Raw genomic sequence first — 19,688 nt, 5'->3', positions numbered from 1 at the left:
GTAGTTAGTTGAATGCCAAATTTGATACAGATTTAATTAAGTATCAGGCCGCACATGGCACACAAACATTTGTGTATTAATCATAAGTACGGATGGAGGTAAGACTTCAAATACAGCATTGCTTTAAGAGCAAAAAACTGAAAACTCATTAGAGCACCATATTCAAGTAACTAAGTTCCTCTTTGCTTTAATACAGCACACTCAGTGTATTACGAGCTACTTTAAAATAATTGTACCTTTCATAATTACACAAAATAACCATTACAAATATCAGCTTAAATGAACTTAGATTAAAGTGCACTTTTTGTGACTGAACCACTTCTAATGAAGTGAAATTAAAATACAATTTAAAAAATCATACAATTGTGTATTACAAAGGACTTTATGGGGAAATAATTATACTTAACATACACTTACAATAATGTACACCCTCCATAAGTATATAGAAATACCACTTTAAGTATTGCAGAATTACTTTCTAGTACATTAAAGATCATTTTAAAGTAAACTTTTTACATAACTTTTGTATACTTTAACTATACGTCTAACACTCTAAAGTACTTCTTGTAACATCAGATGAGTTACACTGTTTTAAGAATGAAAAAGTGAAAACTCATGAGAAGACCATATTTGAAGTTAACTGCATGCAAACTCTCTGGTTTTGGGTCACCACTCAGAGCTTATTACAAACAGTATAAAAGACCCAACATCTCCCTCCCCTCGGTTTCCCCCCAGAATGCTGAGCAGAATAATGAGCAGTAAACAAGGGGAGTAGAGGGGAGGGAGAAGATGGGGTGTCCAACTTGAACTGAGGGGCTGACAAAAGAGGGAATGTCTCCACAGCGACTGAGTCGAGCTGCTTGAGTCACATGGCCCCGGTCTCTATTGAAACCAGTGAGAAGAGACTCAAAGCTCAGTCTTTTAGTCCATGTTTTGGAAGCCAATGGCAGCAACATGAGTGGAGCCCAACAGGACGGAGCAATGACGGAAGGCAGCCTCCATCTGAACGGGACAGCCGCTTTGGGAATCCATGACCAGGAGATGAACACAGCTCTGTTTGGTGTGTCGTAATCTTTGATATCCGTTCAGTTCATTTCACAGTACAGTTGAATGAATGATACTTCAGTGCTTCTTTTAAGTGAAACACTTTCTTCTTCTTCTTTCTTCTACCTAGAGTTCAAAGTGTTTAACATTGTTATCATTGCCCTGGCCTTGTGTACCCTCACTATCAGCGGCCTGTACTGCATCACTGTCTGCTACAACCGCACCAGGTGAGGATCAGATATCAGATATGCTTGTGAACAACCTACTTTCTCACTTTCATTAAGATCCATGGAAATAGAAGCAGCTCATTTTTAAAAACACAGGACAGTTACATCTTATCCTGTGTAGTGATTAATACAAGATTCAAAGAAAATACTACTTACTAGTATTCCTTCTGCTGAATGGAAATGTCTTTAAAGGTCCCATATTGTTAAAAGTGAGATTTTTTTATTTTAAATAAAGCAGGTGGAGGTGCTATATATATATACGGTGAGAGTATTCAAATGTTAAATCCACAAAGAAATGGACTTCCTTTATGTTTGTGATGTCACAACCAGCTACAGTGATGGTAACACTGACCAATCAGAGCGGACTGGGCATTTTCTGGAGAGGGTTTTAAAGAGACAGGCGCTAAAGTGAGGATTTCAGACAGACGGTGAATACAGGTATACTGTATATTTAAACAGACCGCATGAGAACAATAATGTGTTTGAACATTAAAGCATGTAAACATGTTCTAGTAAAAACCCAAAAATCAAGTATGGATCTGACAATTAGCACAATATGGGACCTTTAAAGCCACTGTAAATTCAAACAGATTACAATGCAATGTAAAATTGCATTAAAGCCATTAGTGCAATTAGTGCCATCTTCTCCGCCAGGCAGTCAAAGAGAGCCCACGTGTATGAGAGTGCAGTGACCCGAGGAGAGCCAGCGGACCCCGTGGCAGTCAAAGCAGTGAAGAGGTCCACTAGCTTCATCAACCCTCTTGCCTTCTTCAGGCGGCCAGAGACAGCAAAGGACAACTCCAGGATCTACTACATCTACAGTAACCCGCTGCCTGTAGGGCTGAAGGAGGAAGAGGAGGAAGGGAGGACTAAAGCCCTACGGGGACCAGAGGAGCAAACTGCATTGACGCTGCCACTGTCGTTTCAAGAGTACGCCAACGATCCCAACAGTGGCGTCACCCTGGACCCTCCAATTTTTTACATGCAGCTTTAGAAGCGTTATGAGAAGGGATATGCTGTGGGGGTTGGAGGGAGAAGAGGCCCGCTACAGAGACACTGGACTCTGATAGGTCTGAGCTTTGACCCCTGTAGCTGTGTCAAAATTTCTGTCACCATCAGTGGTGGAATGTAACAAAGTACGTTTACTCAAGTACTTTACTTAAGTGAGGAACTTGTACTTTACTTGAGTATTTATTTTTTCTGCTACTTTAGACTTCTACTCCATTACATCCCAGAGGGAAATATTGTACTTTTTGCTCCACTATGTTTATTTAATACCTGATTGATTACAAACTCCTTTGCTGTTTATGGTAAATAAAACTAAATATAATCATCAGATGAAATAAAATGTATAATTATGGATAATGAAAAAACTCTATTGGGTAAATTCACTAGCTGCCTGGGAGTAAATATAGTGAAAATAAGCTCCAGTTTTACCAGCTGCAACATTAATGTACACATTAATGCATCAATAACTATAATTCAATAATACAAGATTCTGAAATGGGCCATTCTGCAAAATGAGTACTTTTACTTTTTGTACTTAAAGTATATTTTTATGCTAATACTTTTCTACTTTTACTAAAGTAACAGTTTGAATGCAGGAACTTTACTTCTTACAGAGTAAATCTGTACTGTAGTGCTGTGAATGATGTGAGTACTTTTTCCACCACTGCTCACCATGTACAGGCCATTAAAGGGACACGCCACTGATTTAAAAATTCAATTCAGTTAATTATTATGGCTGTAAAAACACATTTGTATTATATCTACTGTAGCTCAAGTCTAAGAAGATAACCTTGATGATGTCATAGTGATGTAATTATGATGTTGGGTTGAAGACCAGGCAATGAAATGCCAGCTAGACCGGGGTATGAAGTCTGAAAGATGTAGTTGTTTAACAGGCAAGGAACTTAAACGTGCTGTACTCAATATTCAGGAAATGAATAAATCAGCAAACAACTATTTTCTATGTAAAGATATAGCGTAACGGTGTCCTGATCGGAGAATGAATGAATGAATGAATTCACTCGACCTCCGTTTGTGCTGTGATCAGTTTCTCTGTTGTGTGTAGCGATAGACGGTCCAGCGTGTACATATCAGTGCATGTGGCCGTGAAAAATAGTCTTTTACGTATTGGGGTGAAAGCCATGGGGAGGCAATCCCACCCTACTTTTGTTCCAGTATTTCAAGTAGAGCACCTTTAAGATCTAGGATTGTAGGATTTGAAAGCTTGCTTGATATTCATCCATACAACTGCATTGGACCATGGACATGGATCAAAAGATAGAAGCAGGTAACCTGTGGGGTTTTTCAACTTTAGGGCTATGGAGTATTGTTTTTATCAGTCAGCTCCAGTTTAGTTTGTACCACATTCCTGCTACAGTTACTTAACAGTAGCAGGAAGATTACAGTTGATTAACAGTTGGTAGGGTACGGGGGGGCTAAGAAGGGATGTGCAGGATTTTAAGTATTGTTAAAAAAATGGCAGTGCAAATGTTTGATTAAATAGAAAATGCATGTGTGTAAGTCCTCAATGATACACACCATGCATTTTGGTGAGAAACAATGAACGCAAAAATGTGAGTACAGGATTATGCTACGCCTGATCATAATGTGTTTCTAAAGTTGTCATTGTTTTGAATACTGTACCTACTGATGTAATGCTCATTCTTTCAAAGTCAGTTTTCTTTTTTTCACTTCACATTTTCTTCATCTTAAGGAAGTTTTTCACATTTGAATAACCCCAAAATTGCAGATTGCATAGTCTAAGAAAAGATGAATCTATAGTTAAATATAGAAAAAATATTTCTCGTTTCTTTTTTAATGATCTTTAATAAAACTGCTGATACAATGTGCTTTACAAAAGAAGTCGAGTGTGAGACACAGAGAAATATGAGTAAAATACAAATTATTACTGCAGAGCAAGTGCAGTACTCCTGGACTGCGCAAGAATCAGTCCTCAGATGATTGGCTGGGTCTCTCTGATCAGCCACTCCAGCCCCTCCTTCCTGCCTTGCCTCTCCATCTCCGCTCCAATTACTTCCCGGCACTTCCTGTGGTACTCGTTTACCCACTCCCGCTGCAGAAAAGAGAAGAGAGGCCGTCAAACCAAAACTGTGTTTGAGTAGCAGAATAGGACTAATATAATAGGAATAGCTGGAAATATTATCCAACTCTTAAAACATAGTTCATAATTTTAAATTCTTCCAATTTCTTACATGTTGTGATTGTGTTAAGTAGGTTTTGTTTGATGACAATACCAATAAAAGCCCTTTGACACAAATGTTTAATCGCATCAGGTTGAATTTGTCTTTGATTATTTAAAATATGAAACATAGTCACACTGGACATTCCTCCTTACCTCCTTCTGAGTAAGCAGGTCTGTGTTCATCATCTTGACTTGGATAGGAACCAGAGTAAGGGGTTCGAATGTCAGACTTCCTCTGTTTCTGTAGTTGTACTGAACACACAGACAAGAGAACAAAAACATGCTGATTCTCATTCAACTGAAAGCTGATTCTAGGATTTAATGTAATGAAAACAATAATTGACCTACTTTGGGCTTAGCTGGTACAACAAGGACAACGTTTTCAATACGAATGCCAAAGGATCCATCTTCATAGTACCCAGGTTCTACAAAAAGGGAAGATAATTTACATGATTTACATAATCAAACACAAAAAAGGAAAAAATTATTGAGTTTTGACCTAAAAATTAATTTTTGTGTTAAGCTGCTTTAAACTTCTGCAAAGGTTTACAGCAAGAAATGCAGCTTCAAATGTAAACTAATATCACCATGCAATCTTCCCAGGAGATTACTTAGATTAAGACAATTATTTTCTGTTTTACAATTTTCTGAATTTGTGTGTTTAAATATGGTAAAGGGGCATTATCCTATTAAATATGCACCAATTTCCATACATTTCCAGAAGAAATATGAACATTGGATAAAGTCAGATTCAAAATTCTTGTTTTATTTTGTTAACAATATAATTAAAGTCAAAGGTTTTTACAGAGGGGGATTTCTTTGTATCACTCAATAAATCAGAAAATACTTCAACTGCAACAGCCATAAGAAAATCAATTTTCACCATATTTTTAGGAAGAAAATGTTCTATAAATCAGGTTATGAATCATTATGAACAAAACCCTCTGTAAAAACTTTCAGAATATAGACGGGAATAAAACTGGAATGTGAGGTGTATGTAAGAAACGTATATCATTTCTGGAGTATGAGAATAAACTAATTTAGAGAAAATTACCTTTAAACATGTTTTTTTAAAATTCAGTACATTTTGTGAGACACTACAGGTGAATAGGGTAAAAATGTTAGACTAATAGATAGCATGAACCTTCCCCATTCGATTACTTACATTAAGACAATTATTTTTTGTATTCTGAAATGTTTAATGTTTAAAAATGCACAAGGCATTATCTTTACCTTTGGGGAAATTAGGAAAAATCTACAAAGGAAAATAGACAATGTGTAGTAAAATAAACACCTAGATGTTTAATTGTGGATGTTTTCTTTCCACTAGTCTGAAAGAAGACATGTTATGGAAGCCTAAAATCTCAGAACTGACTAGTGCATCAAAAAACAGTTTTTGCCTGTAGTGTCTCAATGAACAGAATGAATTAGAATATATTCAGAGTCCAGTCACCCTAACATTCACTAGCTAAATCAGAAACCCATAAATAAATCCCCTCCCTGCCCTCTGCCATACCATCACTGACGATCATGCCGGCCTCCAGGGGTTCATCAGCGAAGGTCTTGTAGCTGATGCCGCAGGGCCCCTCATGGACGTTGAGGAAACAGCCCACGCCGTGGCCCGTACCATGAAGGTAGTCCAGCCCCGACTCCCACAGAGCTGCACGGGCAAATGAATCCAACAGGTGGCCTGGAGAGAGAGCGCAGGGTCAGAGCTGGAGATCACACTTTAGTCATACACTAAAATGTATGAATAGGTAAACTTTTCCCCCCTATGTGGCGAAGGTGGAAATGGCTATGAATGGTTTGTGTCAGAAGAGAGGACAACACCTTTCGTTCCGTTGGGGAAAATGGCAGCACTGACGGCTATGTGTCCCTTCAGTACATAGGTAAAGCATTCCTAGATGAAAAAATGAGAGCACATAATACAAAAAGACAAAATTGAATCACAACTCATTCAGATAGCTTTGGTCAATAAACCCTAAGAAGAGATTAGGCTTATTTTGAGAGTGAAAACTAGTACTAGTGCACTAGCAAAAAAACAAATGTACCTTCTCAAAAGCTGATGGTGTACCGAAGTGCATGGTACGTGTGACGTCTGTGGTCCCATCACTGCCAAAGACAGAACGTGACTGTTGATGTATGCGTGCAATGCACAAAAACGCACAACTGTTCCAATGATGTTTGTGTTCTTGGCATTAAGGCGAGACACCACAGGCAAAAACTGGTCAATTTTGGGATTTCGGGCTATTTTGCTACACTAACATGTCTTATATCAGACTAATAGAAAGAAAACATTTAAAATACATATTTATGTGTTTATTTAACTACACTTTGTCTATTTGTGTCTGTAGATGTATCCTAAACTCACCAAAAGTTTGCATTAGATAATGCCTCACTTGTATTTTTAACTTAACATTTCAGAAAACTTGCAATACAAAAAAATAATTGTCTTAATGTAAGTAATTGACAGAGGAAGTTTCATGCTGACATCTGTTGGTTCAAAAAGTACCTGTAGTGTCTCCCCTTGACAGGCATGTAGGTGATGATTGTCTGAACTAAGACATGGCAAGTAATGGCATGGCTGGTTAACCTAAATCCAATTGATTTATGTAATAATTATCTTGTTTACACATATTGAGCTCCAGAGTCGATCAGGTAAACTTCATTCATGGAGAGGGTTCTGTTGGTTTCAGGCAGTGGTCTAAAGGAGAAAGTCACATATAATGGTTTACTAACTATTAATTATGAACAAATCCTTTTCAAAAACAGCAGATACAGTTACACACAGGTGATACACCTGGGTCTGTTTCATGAGCCAACTGACCTGTAATGTATGATGGCTCCGTTGGGACCGACGCTAGAAATTGTGGGAAAACTGAGGCCAACAAAATTTTTCTGTTGACTGATAAAGACAAAGTGTACTTGTGAGCGGGGGACATTAACACACAAGAATGCATACATTGTCTTTACAGGTGATTAAATATATAAGTGCTTCATGATCTCGTCAGCAAACTGAGAAGATAAAACATTTTATTATATTATTTTGTCCAGTAGAGGGTGGTTTAACTCCAGAATAGTCAATATGTAAACAGTTTCAATGGCATCTCTCAAACGCAGCCTTTGCAATCATAACAGGTGACATGAAGTTGGACTGTTTATTTCTATTGCAAATTTAAAACAACATGAGCTGACCAAAGTGCTTTACAATCATTATAAAAAAACGAATAAAATACAGGTCAACGGCAGACAACAAAATCATGTGGTCAAGAAAAAGAATCCCACCTGCGTAATTCTTCAGCCTTATCGCCAGCAGAGATCTCCGTCACAGTGCCTGTTGGAATCTATGAGCCATGCAGGAAGGGTTAAAAGGGGTTAAAAAACCTCCACCTGAACACAGGCTTTGCACGCTAACAGTGACCTACAAACCTGCAACTTTCAAGTAACCACTTAAGATTTGTTTTCTAGAGTTTAAGAATGAAATATTGATGGGTTTTGGTGTGTCAAAATAACAGACAGAATTTGGGGAATCAAAGTGATGATCAATTAAACATTCATTTGAGGAAATACAATTTGTTCTAAAACACTTGCTTTATCAAATGTCCAAACTACTTTTTTAAGATTAGAGAGATGCCAAGAGCAAAACAAACAACAACAAAAATAACAGTAATTACAGCCTTGTTTTAAATTCTCCAAAGTCCAGTGGGAACCCTGTGAATACTGACTCTTATGGATAATACTGACTGTATGGCCACAGAAAAATAAGGAAAATACCTCCTTTTCCAACCAAGCAAAGAGTTCACAAAGGGCAATCGCATCCTTGATCTGTTGGGGGAAAAGTGCAAAAGATGCAATACCTTTTCTGTGAGGTGAAATCAGACACTTTATGAAGATGTCATAAACTCATTGCTTAGGAAAGGTACACAACAGATTTTAAGGCCGTTCAAAGGTTCTTACATGAGCCATTTTCATGCCTTGAATCTCAGTCGCGTTCTTCACAGCCTTGGCCAGGCAGAGTGGAGTGTAGGGGATGGGACTCCTATGTGTCTGAAATAGATCAAGAGGAAACATTTCCAGTTTAAAAAGTAGCTGATGTTACCTTAAAACAAATTTAAAAGTATTGTCTTGACAGGTCTACATATTAGAAATATTTCCAGCCGGTTCAAGCAGTTTGTGCCAACTGTCAAAGCCAAGAGAAATAATGCTGATCCCAAAATGGCTGTCTGCCTTGACAAATGATTCAGCAATCTGACTGTTGATTTATAACTGTTATTACAGCATAGAAGTGCCAACTGAAAAAACAAAAGAATATTACGGGTACAATGATGTACTTTGTTCAAAGAAAAGAGGTGCGTCCTTGTGTTTAAGGATGTAACCAATAACAACCCTGAAACTGTAGATGCCAGAGAATTTATGTGATGCTTTCCTCCCATCAGCGAAACTGACAATATACTGAACCAGCTACAGGAAATGTTTCACTTAAAAAGTACAAGGATACAGATGATGATGATGATGATTAATTGAGTATTTTACTTACATGCTACTTTATTCTTCTACTCCACTACAAATCAGTGGAAATATTCTACTTTTTACTCCACTGCATTTATCTGATTACTTCAGTAACTAGTTACTTTACCAGGCTTACAAGCACATAAGAAACATTAGTTTATTCATCAAAAACTGGACTGACACAAATTAACGTAACATAAACGAGAGTAGCATGATTATTGTGATCAATTTATAGTCTTTCCACTCAGATATGGTTGCAGAGTAAACACAGGCTTCACAGTGACAGAAACAATGTCCCCCAGGCCGGATCCGGAATAGCCCTGCCTTAGAGCGTAGCCCATACATGAACCAGGAAAACACAATCGAGATACAAAGACAGCCAGCTAAAAGCCAATCTATTTATTTTTCATGCTGCTTCCTCACCTTGGGGATGACCTGTGTGAGAGCACAGCTGGCCTTGTCACAGATCCAAACTTTGTCCTTAGGGCCGTGCGCCGCGCTGATTGCCTGGAGCTCAGTGTACACTGACTCGTACGGGAACGTGTGGATGCTCAGCTCTGGCTTGCTGGGGCAGTCCAGATGCAAGTGGTCTCTCAATGCGGGATCAGAAAGACGCTTAAGGTCCACAAACAGCCTGTAAAGGGAAAGAAGAAGTTCAGTGAAAATGTAAATTCAGATGAAAACCTTGTACCTCCAGTTTGGGTAGTTTTAAAGTGGACATATTATGGAGATTTTCAGGTTCATACTTGGATTTTAGGTTTCTACTAGAACATGTTTACATGATTTAATGTTAAAAACGCATTCTTTTTCTCATACTGTCTGATACCTGTGTTCTGTCTGAAACGCTTAATCTTAGCTCCTATTTAATACCCCTCCTGATAAAGCCCAGTCTGTTTCTGTGTCTTGTGCATCAGCACTCTCGGTGTTTCTGCAACATCTTTGTAGCCGGGCAATGCCTAACAGCACTGTAGCAGCACTTTCTACCTATATATAGGATAGTTGTAACATCGGTACAGTACGAAAGTCCTGACGACTCGTTTAAAGACACAGTTTCTGAATACAGGCTGTGTGCATTTCTCTGTCAATTGAGTGTTTTTAGACTTTTACCTGCTATATAATTAAAAAAGACATGGAAATCTAACTTTTTACAATATGGGAACTCCTGTTACCTTATTGTGTTCATCCCCACAATGGCATATGCAAAGAAAACTGGGTTGTACTCGATGTCAGCACCACGGAGGTTAAAAAGCCCTGAAAAAAACGAACATAACATTTAAATATAATTTGGTTAAATTTAAGAGAAAAATGCTTCATGCTATCACTGAAAACAGTAGTCACCTTAAAAATAAATTTGAAATACTTTGTTTCAACTGAAACCTGACTACAATCTGGTGTTCAATATCAACGTTCTTATTGGACTTTCACTCGTGCTTTGTGGATGCCTGAGCGAATCCCCTTCAATTTAACGCCCATCGAAACCCTGATGTCTGAATGCTACCTGATGACAACAGCTTTACTCTAATTAACAGAGACCCTCAGACCAAACAATCAGAAACAAGAGCTCATTAGGCACGGTGAACAAGGTGTTCAGACAGGCATGTAGAGGGTGAATCCGTGGGTCCTTGGATCGTGATCATGTATCAAAACAGACTTATGTAACAGAAGTGACGTTGGGTATGGCTGCTCCAAGTTCTACGCAACAGTAACTAAAAACTGCTACAACCCTATTGTGACCAACTCCATACAACTAGAAGGGTTTTCAAAGAGGCCTTTCATTCTTTGTTCAATAAAATATCAGACAGTGGTAAAAAATGTCGATCAGTCTTCCCAAAGCTCAAGATGAAATCTTGTCTTATTTTTCAAAACTCAAACAATTTCAGTTTACTGTCATAGAGGAGTAAACAAATCGATTGATCTTCACAGCTCTAAATGCTGATGCTCCTGGTAAATGTACTTTACTTAAATATCTCCACTTTGTGCTACTACATCTTCAGAGCATACATTTGCTGTCTGTCACACTGATATTTTGCTTTTGTACGACCACTGACAGTGTTTGATTCTGAATTTTCACATTGTTGATTTAAAACCATCTCGACACGTCCATTACTGTGATCAAGTGCCCCCATGGAAGTGGTAATGACACTAATGTGTAGCTTCGAAAAAAATGATACGTACATGCAATCTCGTCCAACGCCGTGGCAACAAACCAAGTGACTTTCCTCTCTGTCATCTTGGCTCGCAGCGCTGTGATCTTATCTTGCCACGACATACCTACGGGAAGACAGACAATTCTCAGCACCATGGTGTTCTGAATGTCTTTTCCTGTTTGTTTAGTGACATTGGGCTAAAACCTTTATTTTGTCTTTTTTTTTTAATTGACTGTGTTCTGTGTATGTGTGTGTGTTGTAGTTGTCTGTATAAAAAAAATACTCAAGTTTGATATGATTGAAATATCTCTGTATAAAATAACACTGTATGTAATAATGGTGTTAATGGGTATATTGCACTGACCGGTGTACTCCAAGCCCAAGTTGCGGAGCTGTGTGCTGGGTCTTTCTGGGCGGTCCATCCAGACCGCATCGATCAGGTTATCCTGCACTGCCACCAGAGAGTGGCCTGCACTGGTCAGCGCCTTGGACATGTTCTTCCACTGATCTGAAACAGAACATCAGGGGCCCTATTTAGACGATCTATGGCTCATGGTCTAAAGTGCATGGTGCTAGGGCATTAAGGGCGTGTCCAACTCCATTTTTGCTAGTTAGACGCCACATACATGTATGTGATCTGGGCGCCAAGTAAGGCGCAAGGTACAGGGGTTGGATTTAGATGCTTCATTAATCATGGATGTGTTTTGGGCATTATGAATGAATGAATGAAACCAATCAGAGTGTCAATTCCCATTCTCTTTAAAAGCCAGGTGCGACTGCAGCAGGCAGGTTGCTATTTAAACAGCTGATTTGTGAAAATGGAGAAGCAAGCTATCTCTGCTGAGGAAACAGATCTGCTTGTGTGCGAAGCAGAGGACAGTCCAACGGCCTCCAAACCTTTTTCCCATCTACAACTCCATTTGACCACATGAGCAAATATACCAATAACCTACTGTATTTAACTGAGCAGGAGGAGCGCTGCTACAGTATGCATCTTTGTGTGGAAAAGAATGATGATTCAAGCAGCTCTGATGTTCTCCGAATCAACTTGTACACTTAAATAATCCACCTGCCCCCTGCATGAATGAATTAGTTTCACTTCCCTTCCGGGGTGTTGCTTTTTAAATAATGTATTGTAAAGATGTATACGTGTTTTCTTTCGTGTTTTACTTAATGACCAGATTATGCTTGCCAGCAATGCGCTTGATCACACCTCATTTAATACCAACACACCCATGGGCACACAGATGGGCGTTTACGCCACTTACACCTGTCTGAAAGGTTATGAATTTAGACCAAACCCTATGTTTGAGGTTTTTTCCTATATTTTAAATTCAAAACTAAAAAACGTATAATTTTTTTTATTCACCGGAGCATATTTTATTTCCTGCTGTATTATGGGAAGAGCACAGTGTTTATACTCATCTGATGGTCTCTATGTTTCCTGCCCTCCTAGTAATGCTGATCCAGTGCACTGAGAGGAAAATGGTGCTGCAACCTACCAGCAGCGATGATCCAAGGATCTACTCCCACTTTGGAGTTTTCTGGCAGGATATTAATCAGCCAGTCCTCTTGAGAGGGTGTCTCCTTCAGCCCTAGATATGATAAAAATAAAAAATAACTGGTCACAAACAAAGACAGAGATGTAAAATATACCAATGTTTAACATACAGCATTTTTGAAGATTTTTTTTTGTCTCAAAAGACATAAATAGGACATTCTGACTTATAGTATGGCTGTGGTGCCTTTTAATCAATGCTTTAATAACAGCTTGATGTTAAGAGTACACCACATTTGTGTATAAATACTGACTTCATTATAGAATCTGTAAGGCAAGGCAAGCTTATTTGTATAGCACAATTCAACAACAAGGGAATTCAAAGTGCTTCACATAAAACATTAAAAGCATCTGGAGAAATAAAACATAAAACATAAATTTAAAACACATAAAAGGTCATTTAAAACATATAAAAGATTTAAAATGCATAAAAGGTCATTTATAAAACATAAAAGATTGTTGCAGTTACAGAAGTTACACTGCAGTTTACTGAAAAGCAGCAGCAAATAGAAAAGTCTTCAGTCTTGATTTAAAAGAGCTGAGAGTTGCAGCAGACCTGAAGTTTTCTGGAAGTTTGTTACAGATTTATGGAGCATAAAAACTGAACGCTGCCTTTCCATGTTTAGGTCTGACTCTGGGGACACAGAGCAGACCTGTCCCAGAGGATCTGAGAGGTCTGGATGGTTCGTAGCTGAGCAGAAGATCTGAAATGTATTTCGGTCCTAAACCATTCAGTGCTTTGTAAACCAACAGAAGTATTTTGAAATCCATTCCTTGACAGACAAGAAGCCAGTGTAAAGATCTGAGGACTGGATTGATATGATCAACTTTTTTTGGTCTTAACTGCAGCTGCCTGATGGACTTTTAAGGGAGATCTGTAAAGACACTGTTACAGAAGTCGAGCCTGCTGAAGATAAATGCATGGACAAGTTTTTCCAAGTCCTGCTGACACATGAGTCCTTTAATCCTTGATATATTCTTTAGGTGATAGTAGGCTGACTTTGTAATTGTAGTGCAAATCTTACGCAAGTACAAGTAAGTCAATCAGTGTTTTTGATAACTGGTAATAGTAAATATAATATTATTAAGATGCCGTTTTTTTATGCATCATCATGTACAACAGAGGGATTAAGTAGAATCTTACCCATCTTCATAAGGGTCCAGTTGTTGTCCATCTGCTGACTGGCCTGGAGGAAATACCGCCCATCAGTCCACATTGCAGCATGCTGCTCTGTGACGATGGCGGTACCTACATATCACAACACACAAAGCAGATTCGACATTTCTAGTAAAAGAGATCTGATTGGTACAATGGATAAATGTGAAAGTATGCAAGAAAATATACTGGAAAGGTGAAACACCATTTTAGAGGAGAAAAATTCTCCGGCTGATATAGGGAATTTTCAATTTTGTTAATGTGATGGCTCTGTCTCTACTCTCTACTGCTGGAACAGGCAACTGGGCTGAGAAAGATGGCGACTGCAAGTGGTGAGGATGGCGTTACAGGACCAGGCTGGCCCGTAGCTTAGAGTCAGTGGGGGGAAAACAGCAGCTGAGAATATTTTCATATGTAATTTGGAGAATTAAGAGTTTATTTCGACCAAACCAGAGTTGGTGATTGTTGGAACAGATTAACCAAGACCCTTGAGTTTTTATTTATTCCTGTCAAGTATAAAAGAATTACATTGTACCATTACTTAACAAGGTCATTAAACTATCTGTTTTCAGAAGGTGTACAGTTGTATTTCTGTTTAATAAGGAAAAATAGGTGTACAAACTTTTTCATTTTTCGTTTATTTGATAAACCGAAACAACAAGCTTGTGAAACACAATATGCCCCGGTAAAATGTCAAGAAGGTATGAAGATGTGACAAAATAGATACCGCCCAAGCCTAAGGCAATGTATTACATTGTCAATCAATTCTACAAATGACCACTGAATAAATAGAGAAAATAAAACAGGGTTTCTATTTGCACCCAGGTGAGAATAGTCACATGGCAGCTATTCGACCATTTGGTCAGGTCAACTCAAAAGAACTGGATGCAAACAGCATTGTTGGCTACTGACACCTGAGTGCGAATAGCATCTGCATAAATGAAAATAAAATAAGTTGTTACATAAACATCATGCTCTTTATCAGTCAATTGCTGACCATTTAAATAAAGAAATCTAAAAAAAAAAGCTATTTGGCACCTTTTGTAAATGCCCAAAAGCATTGGTTTCTGCATTATATTTTCTATGAAACAGTTTTCATATCTGCGTGTATTGGAAACATATCGGCGAAATCGATAGGTACCAATATGTTTGTGCTATGTGCTCCATTACTGTCATCGGATATGTGTAGTGCTTGTACAGTAAAATGCAGGGCCAAAAGCTGCTCGGTCAGTTCTGAGAAGCAAAATATACAAAGTATATGCCTCTGAGATCACAATAAATAGTGAGAGTGAGTGAGCTCAGTTTCTTTTTTTTTCCAAACAGAGCCAATTTCCCACAGTGATTTATTCCAAAGTAGGCCAGCTACAGCTCCACTAACATGCATTATCTACTGCACTGTCTAAATTGAACATGAGACGATGCACCAGGAGCTGGATCATTTACCCAGAAGAGAACAAAAGAATAAAAGTTGAATGTCCCTGCAATTTCATTTATCACATTTCCCTCTGTGTTTCCTCAGCGGTAATTAGATCTTGGCTGACAGTCTGTTCAACTACGATTTGAGTTTGGGATGTCTTTTCCAGGTCTTCCGCATCCGCACTCACTGCACCATCATTGCAGCCAGCAATGACTATAACACCACTGTAGCCCCACTTTCTACCTATATACCTATATATAGTATAGCTGTGACATCACAACTTTTGTCTGTTAATTTGCATGCAAATTGACGTTCACTTTCAAGCTTAAAACATACCTGCAGAGCCATTAAATCCACAGATAAATTCACGTCTGCAGTCACACGGCGCAATATATTCACTCTGAAAGATAGAGAGAGAGAGAGAGATCAGCTTCATTAACAATCAGTGTGAAGTGGCCATCAACCGATCAGACATTTTAAATGGTACCTTGGCTACTCTTCTCATGTCTTGTGCATTGAGGGGAAAAAAGGGAGGAGCAGTGGGCAAAGAGCTACAATTTATTGCAAAGGTCAGATGAGATGATTCGAAGTTAATCAGGACACTGATGAGGGAAGAATGACTTAAGTCACGATTCTCCAAATCCAAGATTTGATTAAACTTTCAATTTTAAGGTCAGACTGCAATTACATTTTTAATTTAAACTTTTTTTCCCGGCCACATAATATCAGGTGTGATGTAACCACCATATTATTGCAGGAATGTATCAAACTAAAGTCATATGGTCTAATTTAAATTATTTATTGGAATCGCCGATCCTGATACTGATTTTGATAGTTGAGATTGAAAGCTCATTTCCATCTATTTAGAATTGAAATTGTGTAAAACATATAGTAGAAAACATATATGAATTCATGTAGTATGCTGCGGGTGTGATCTTGTTTACCTGGTGTGCATCTCCAGAAGGGACTATGTAAGCCTGTATGGGCTCAGAAAAGTATTTACAATTCTTCATCGCCTGCCGAAGCTGCCTGAGCAGCTCTCCTGTGATCTTTGGAGACATGGCAGTGTCTGAATGGACAAAGAACAAACAATTTAAGTAATATCGCACCTTTTCAAAACAGAGCTACAATTCCTTTAACATGACCATTGAGGTGAATGTCAAAAGTTACGATGCAGACAGTGTTACACCTTAGCATTTATTGTGTGAAAATAACCTATTTAACCCCCAAAAAACTTTTTTCACACAACCACCCTTTAAACAACAAACACAGAGACATTGAGACGTTAATCAAACCTGCCCTAATTATCAATAGATTACCTGACATTTGGGAAGTCATGTTGACTTCATGTGACTGGAGCAAGACAGTGACTGACTTTAGTCTACCTGACTATTAACTTGGAGTTCAAAGTCACAGTCCACACCTGGATGACGATCTTTAACCGGCTGTAACATGCTGATTGGGAAACTGTCACAGGAGTTAAATATTAAAAGAAAAGACTAAATGGCTGGTGTTGGCAGGTCTGTGACCTATTTCCACCGTGACAATCTCCTAAAACAAAAGTCAGAAGATACTGAACAGCACTATTCACATTCACTATAGGGCGCTGTAACTTCTACAAGACAACCAATCAGGCTGCATACATGAGTTCTCCTGTTTCTCTTAAACACTCAGCATATGATTGTTGGTTACAATTTTGCATTAGATTAGTGAGGGAAGACCCCCAGATGCCTCGCTTAATATGTCTCCCTTCAGATGTTGAAACGAAACCCATGCCCTTAATAATGCCGGTGTTTAGCTCACAGGCCAGACTAGTCTCATCCTACAGCCATTTAACTGTTTCTTAAACTCTAGTTTCTACTCAGTACTAATAGTATTTTCCATTCCTCCCACAATCCAAAGACATGCACGTGTTAGTTTAATTTGATTGTCTCTAAATTGCCCGTAGGTGTGAATGGTTGTCTGTCTCTGTTCGTCTCTATGTGCCCTGCGATAGACTGGCGTCATGTCCATAGTGTACCCTGCCTCACGCCAGATGTCAGCTTGGATCGACTCCAGCCCCCCCCCCCCCCCCCCCCGCAACCCCAACAGGGACAAGTGGTTGAAGATGAATGAAGATGAATGTATATTAAGATAGATGGCTTGACAGCTCCCCAAATAGTGAAGTCAGAACATCCCAGTTGCCCCCTGATGATCATAAAGCTGCCCTCTCCATGTTAACGGATAGGTTATGGGCCTTTCTGTAGCTTTGGGTAGTTATGATCACGCTGATATTTTTTTCAAGTGTTCATGTTTTTGATACGTTTGGTTTTAATTAGTTATCTGATGCTGTAAAAGGGGATTGTAATGTGCTTGACAGCTGTGATTTTTTTTTAATTTTCAATGATTAACACTGTAAAAAGTACAGCTGGGAGTGTGTGTGTGTTGGGGGGGGGGGGCTACAGAGGTCTGGGATGGGCCCCTGGTGTCCTCAAATCCTAGAAACGCCCCTGTCACTGGCCACAATAAAATAAAATAATAGAGTATTAATATTTGGATTTAAAAACAAAACAAAAAACAGAGATTGGTAAGAAGTGGGCGGTAGATTCTTTTTTTAAACGGACTGTTATAATAAACCGACCATAACACTCAATAACATTTCATTTCATAACAATTCATTCAGGGAGTTGCCGTTGATTTTAGTGGTGTGTGTGTGTGTGTGTGTGTGTGTGTGTGTGTGTGTGTGTGTGTGTGTGTGTGTGTGTGTGTGTGTGTGTGGTTGAACGCCTGCAGGAAATGTGTAAAGTTAGTAACTGTCCTCAGCCTCACGGCTCTAAATAAACGCTTTCCCCTGCGCTTTGAACACAAAGGCTACAACAGGCGTGTGGTGAGCAGCCGCTCCCCTCATTTGAAAACAGTCAACATCCCTCCGTGCTCGCGCTGTGCCACCGAGGCAGAGACGCTCGCGCCCCACACCGCCGCTAGCTAACGTTGAAGTCCCCCCACATGCAGCCAGTGAAATGCTGAATACACACCCGGTGGTTTCGTCCTGAAAATGAAATTCTTGGGTCAAGAAACGACGCCTTCCTTTACCAGCTTGGACCTTGTGTTAATTTACAAAACAGGAGGCTGCCATTTCGTTGTTGACGTTTGTGGTCACGTGACTGCCGTTTCCTCCAGTAGACGCAGAGGGATCCAGACTCGCCTCCTTTCTCTGAATGATAGGCTGCACGGTGAAGCACAATAACACGGGTCGACATTTAAGTAGTCATCAAAGTAGTCCAAACGCTACATCAGTGGATAGGCTATCAATAGTTTGTTAGATCGACTGTTGAAAATAAATACTGAGTCAGTCAATTAAAATATTAAAGGTTGAATATGTAGAATCTTCATTAAAAGCTATATTTAAAAATAATAATAATAATAATAATACACCCGCTGGGCGTTTTCAGGGGTACAGAATGAAAGTATTGAATTTTTAATCATGGGTTTGACAATGACTTGTTTACATTGTACCGGCCAATAGCGGCCAGCCTTGTGGGTTACCATGGTTGTCTGTTGTTCGGTGCAGCTACTGTAGGCTGGCACTGGTGAAATAAATTCGCCAATCCTGCAGCTGCTTGTTTGTCCCAGCAGCTGAGTGACCGCAGACAGGCAAAAACCAGAGTCCATATAGGCGAAGCGTTTACTCGCTACTTTTCACCTGGATCGATAAGCTCACTTTCATGTTTACTTAGCATTTAACGGTAACTGCAATACTGTTTTTTATGGTTCAATTTGTCAGAGGGGATGGGTTCAAACAGGCACAAACAGACTCCTGTCTCCTGTAGGCTACTGCGCCGGGTCTGACGAACCTGGCAACCTGACTGGTGGAATTATTTTCTGTTGTTGCGAGTACGATCTTGAGACACAAGATGGCGGTGTTCTGCTCATTCTCCATATTCAACCTTTAACTGAAACATGATTATTATTTTTCTGATGTTACCTTTAATCCTATTAATAATGCACAGCCTATTTTTCCGAAATTGCATTAAGACTCTTGGTACAAATGATCACACATTTGTTTAATCGGTCATTTAGGCAAACAATTGTTCCCTCAGCTTGGAAAGTGGGAGAAAAAAGTCATGACTACCGACCAATCAGCATCCTTCCAGTTCTATCTAAGGTCGCTGAGAAGTGGGTAGCAAAACTATTGACTGAACATTTAAATAACGGCTCCACATCTCTGTATCCCATTCAATTTGGGTTCTGTGCCCCCCATTCGACTGAGCCAGCTGTGTCTTTTTAGAAAAAAGTCAAATATTTACTGGATTAGAGTTCCTGTATCAGCGCTGTATTTCTAGACTTGAGACATTTGATAGTCATCACCAGGTTCATCAATCTTAACTAACAAGTTTTCAGTTTACTGAAAAAAGCTATTCTGTGGATGAAATCTGATCT

The 19,688-nt window shown here is 39.1% G+C and overlaps 2 protein-coding genes across 2 annotated transcripts; one reads left to right on the top strand and one right to left on the bottom strand.

Annotated features, from left to right (window-relative positions):
- Positions 1 to 938: 938 nt before the first annotated feature.
- On the top strand, positions 939 to 2,265 carry LOC310956271 (uncharacterized protein; the record flags this gene model as incomplete). The annotated part of the gene is made up of 3 exons (XM_083926453.1): positions 939 to 1,060; positions 1,175 to 1,271; positions 2,046 to 2,265. The coding sequence occupies exons 1-3, from the start codon at positions 955 to 957 to the stop codon at positions 2,263 to 2,265; spliced, it is 423 nt and encodes a 140-aa protein (XP_083782579.1). The 5' UTR covers positions 939 to 954.
- A 1,821-nt stretch (positions 2,266 to 4,086) lies between these two features.
- xpnpep1 (X-prolyl aminopeptidase (aminopeptidase P) 1, soluble) lies at positions 4,087 to 18,398 on the bottom strand. The gene is made up of 20 exons (XM_083924274.1): positions 18,284 to 18,398; positions 16,214 to 16,338; positions 15,606 to 15,669; positions 13,841 to 13,945; positions 12,641 to 12,733; positions 11,503 to 11,646; positions 11,167 to 11,262; positions 10,161 to 10,242; positions 9,415 to 9,625; positions 8,440 to 8,529; positions 8,257 to 8,307; positions 7,768 to 7,826; positions 7,310 to 7,387; positions 7,115 to 7,186; positions 6,534 to 6,594; positions 6,313 to 6,382; positions 5,999 to 6,172; positions 4,831 to 4,907; positions 4,636 to 4,734; positions 4,087 to 4,353 (listed from the first exon to the last, which is right to left on the bottom strand). Exons 2-20 carry the CDS (start codon positions 16,328 to 16,330, stop codon positions 4,234 to 4,236), a joined length of 1,863 nt encoding a protein of 620 aa, XP_083780400.1. The 5' UTR covers positions 16,331 to 16,338; positions 18,284 to 18,398; the 3' UTR covers positions 4,087 to 4,233.
- Positions 18,399 to 19,688: the final 1,290 nt, after the last annotated feature.

The sequence above is a fragment of the Echiichthys vipera genome, assembly GCF_963691815.1.
Source record: "Echiichthys vipera genome assembly, chromosome: 2".
In the NCBI taxonomy this organism is placed as follows: domain Eukaryota; kingdom Metazoa; phylum Chordata; class Actinopteri; order Perciformes; family Trachinidae; genus Echiichthys; species Echiichthys vipera.
Note: the sequence above shows the minus strand (reverse complement) of the source record. Positions and strands in the feature narration are given on the sequence as shown.

Bases quoted from the DNA above. Each gene is read 5' to 3' on its own strand.
- xpnpep1 (XM_083924274.1), bottom strand. From the start codon at position 16,330: ATGTCTCCAAAGATCACAGGAGAGCTGCTCAGGCAGCTTCGGCAGGCG. The intron at 11,263-11,502 runs GTCAGTGCAATA...GTCTTCCCGTAG, and splicing joins CTTGGGCTTGGAGTACACCG to GTATGTCGTGGCAAGATAAG. The intron at 8,530-9,414 runs GTGAGGAAGCAG...GATCTATTTCAG, and splicing joins TCACACAGGTCATCCCCAAG to ACACATAGGAGTCCCATCCC.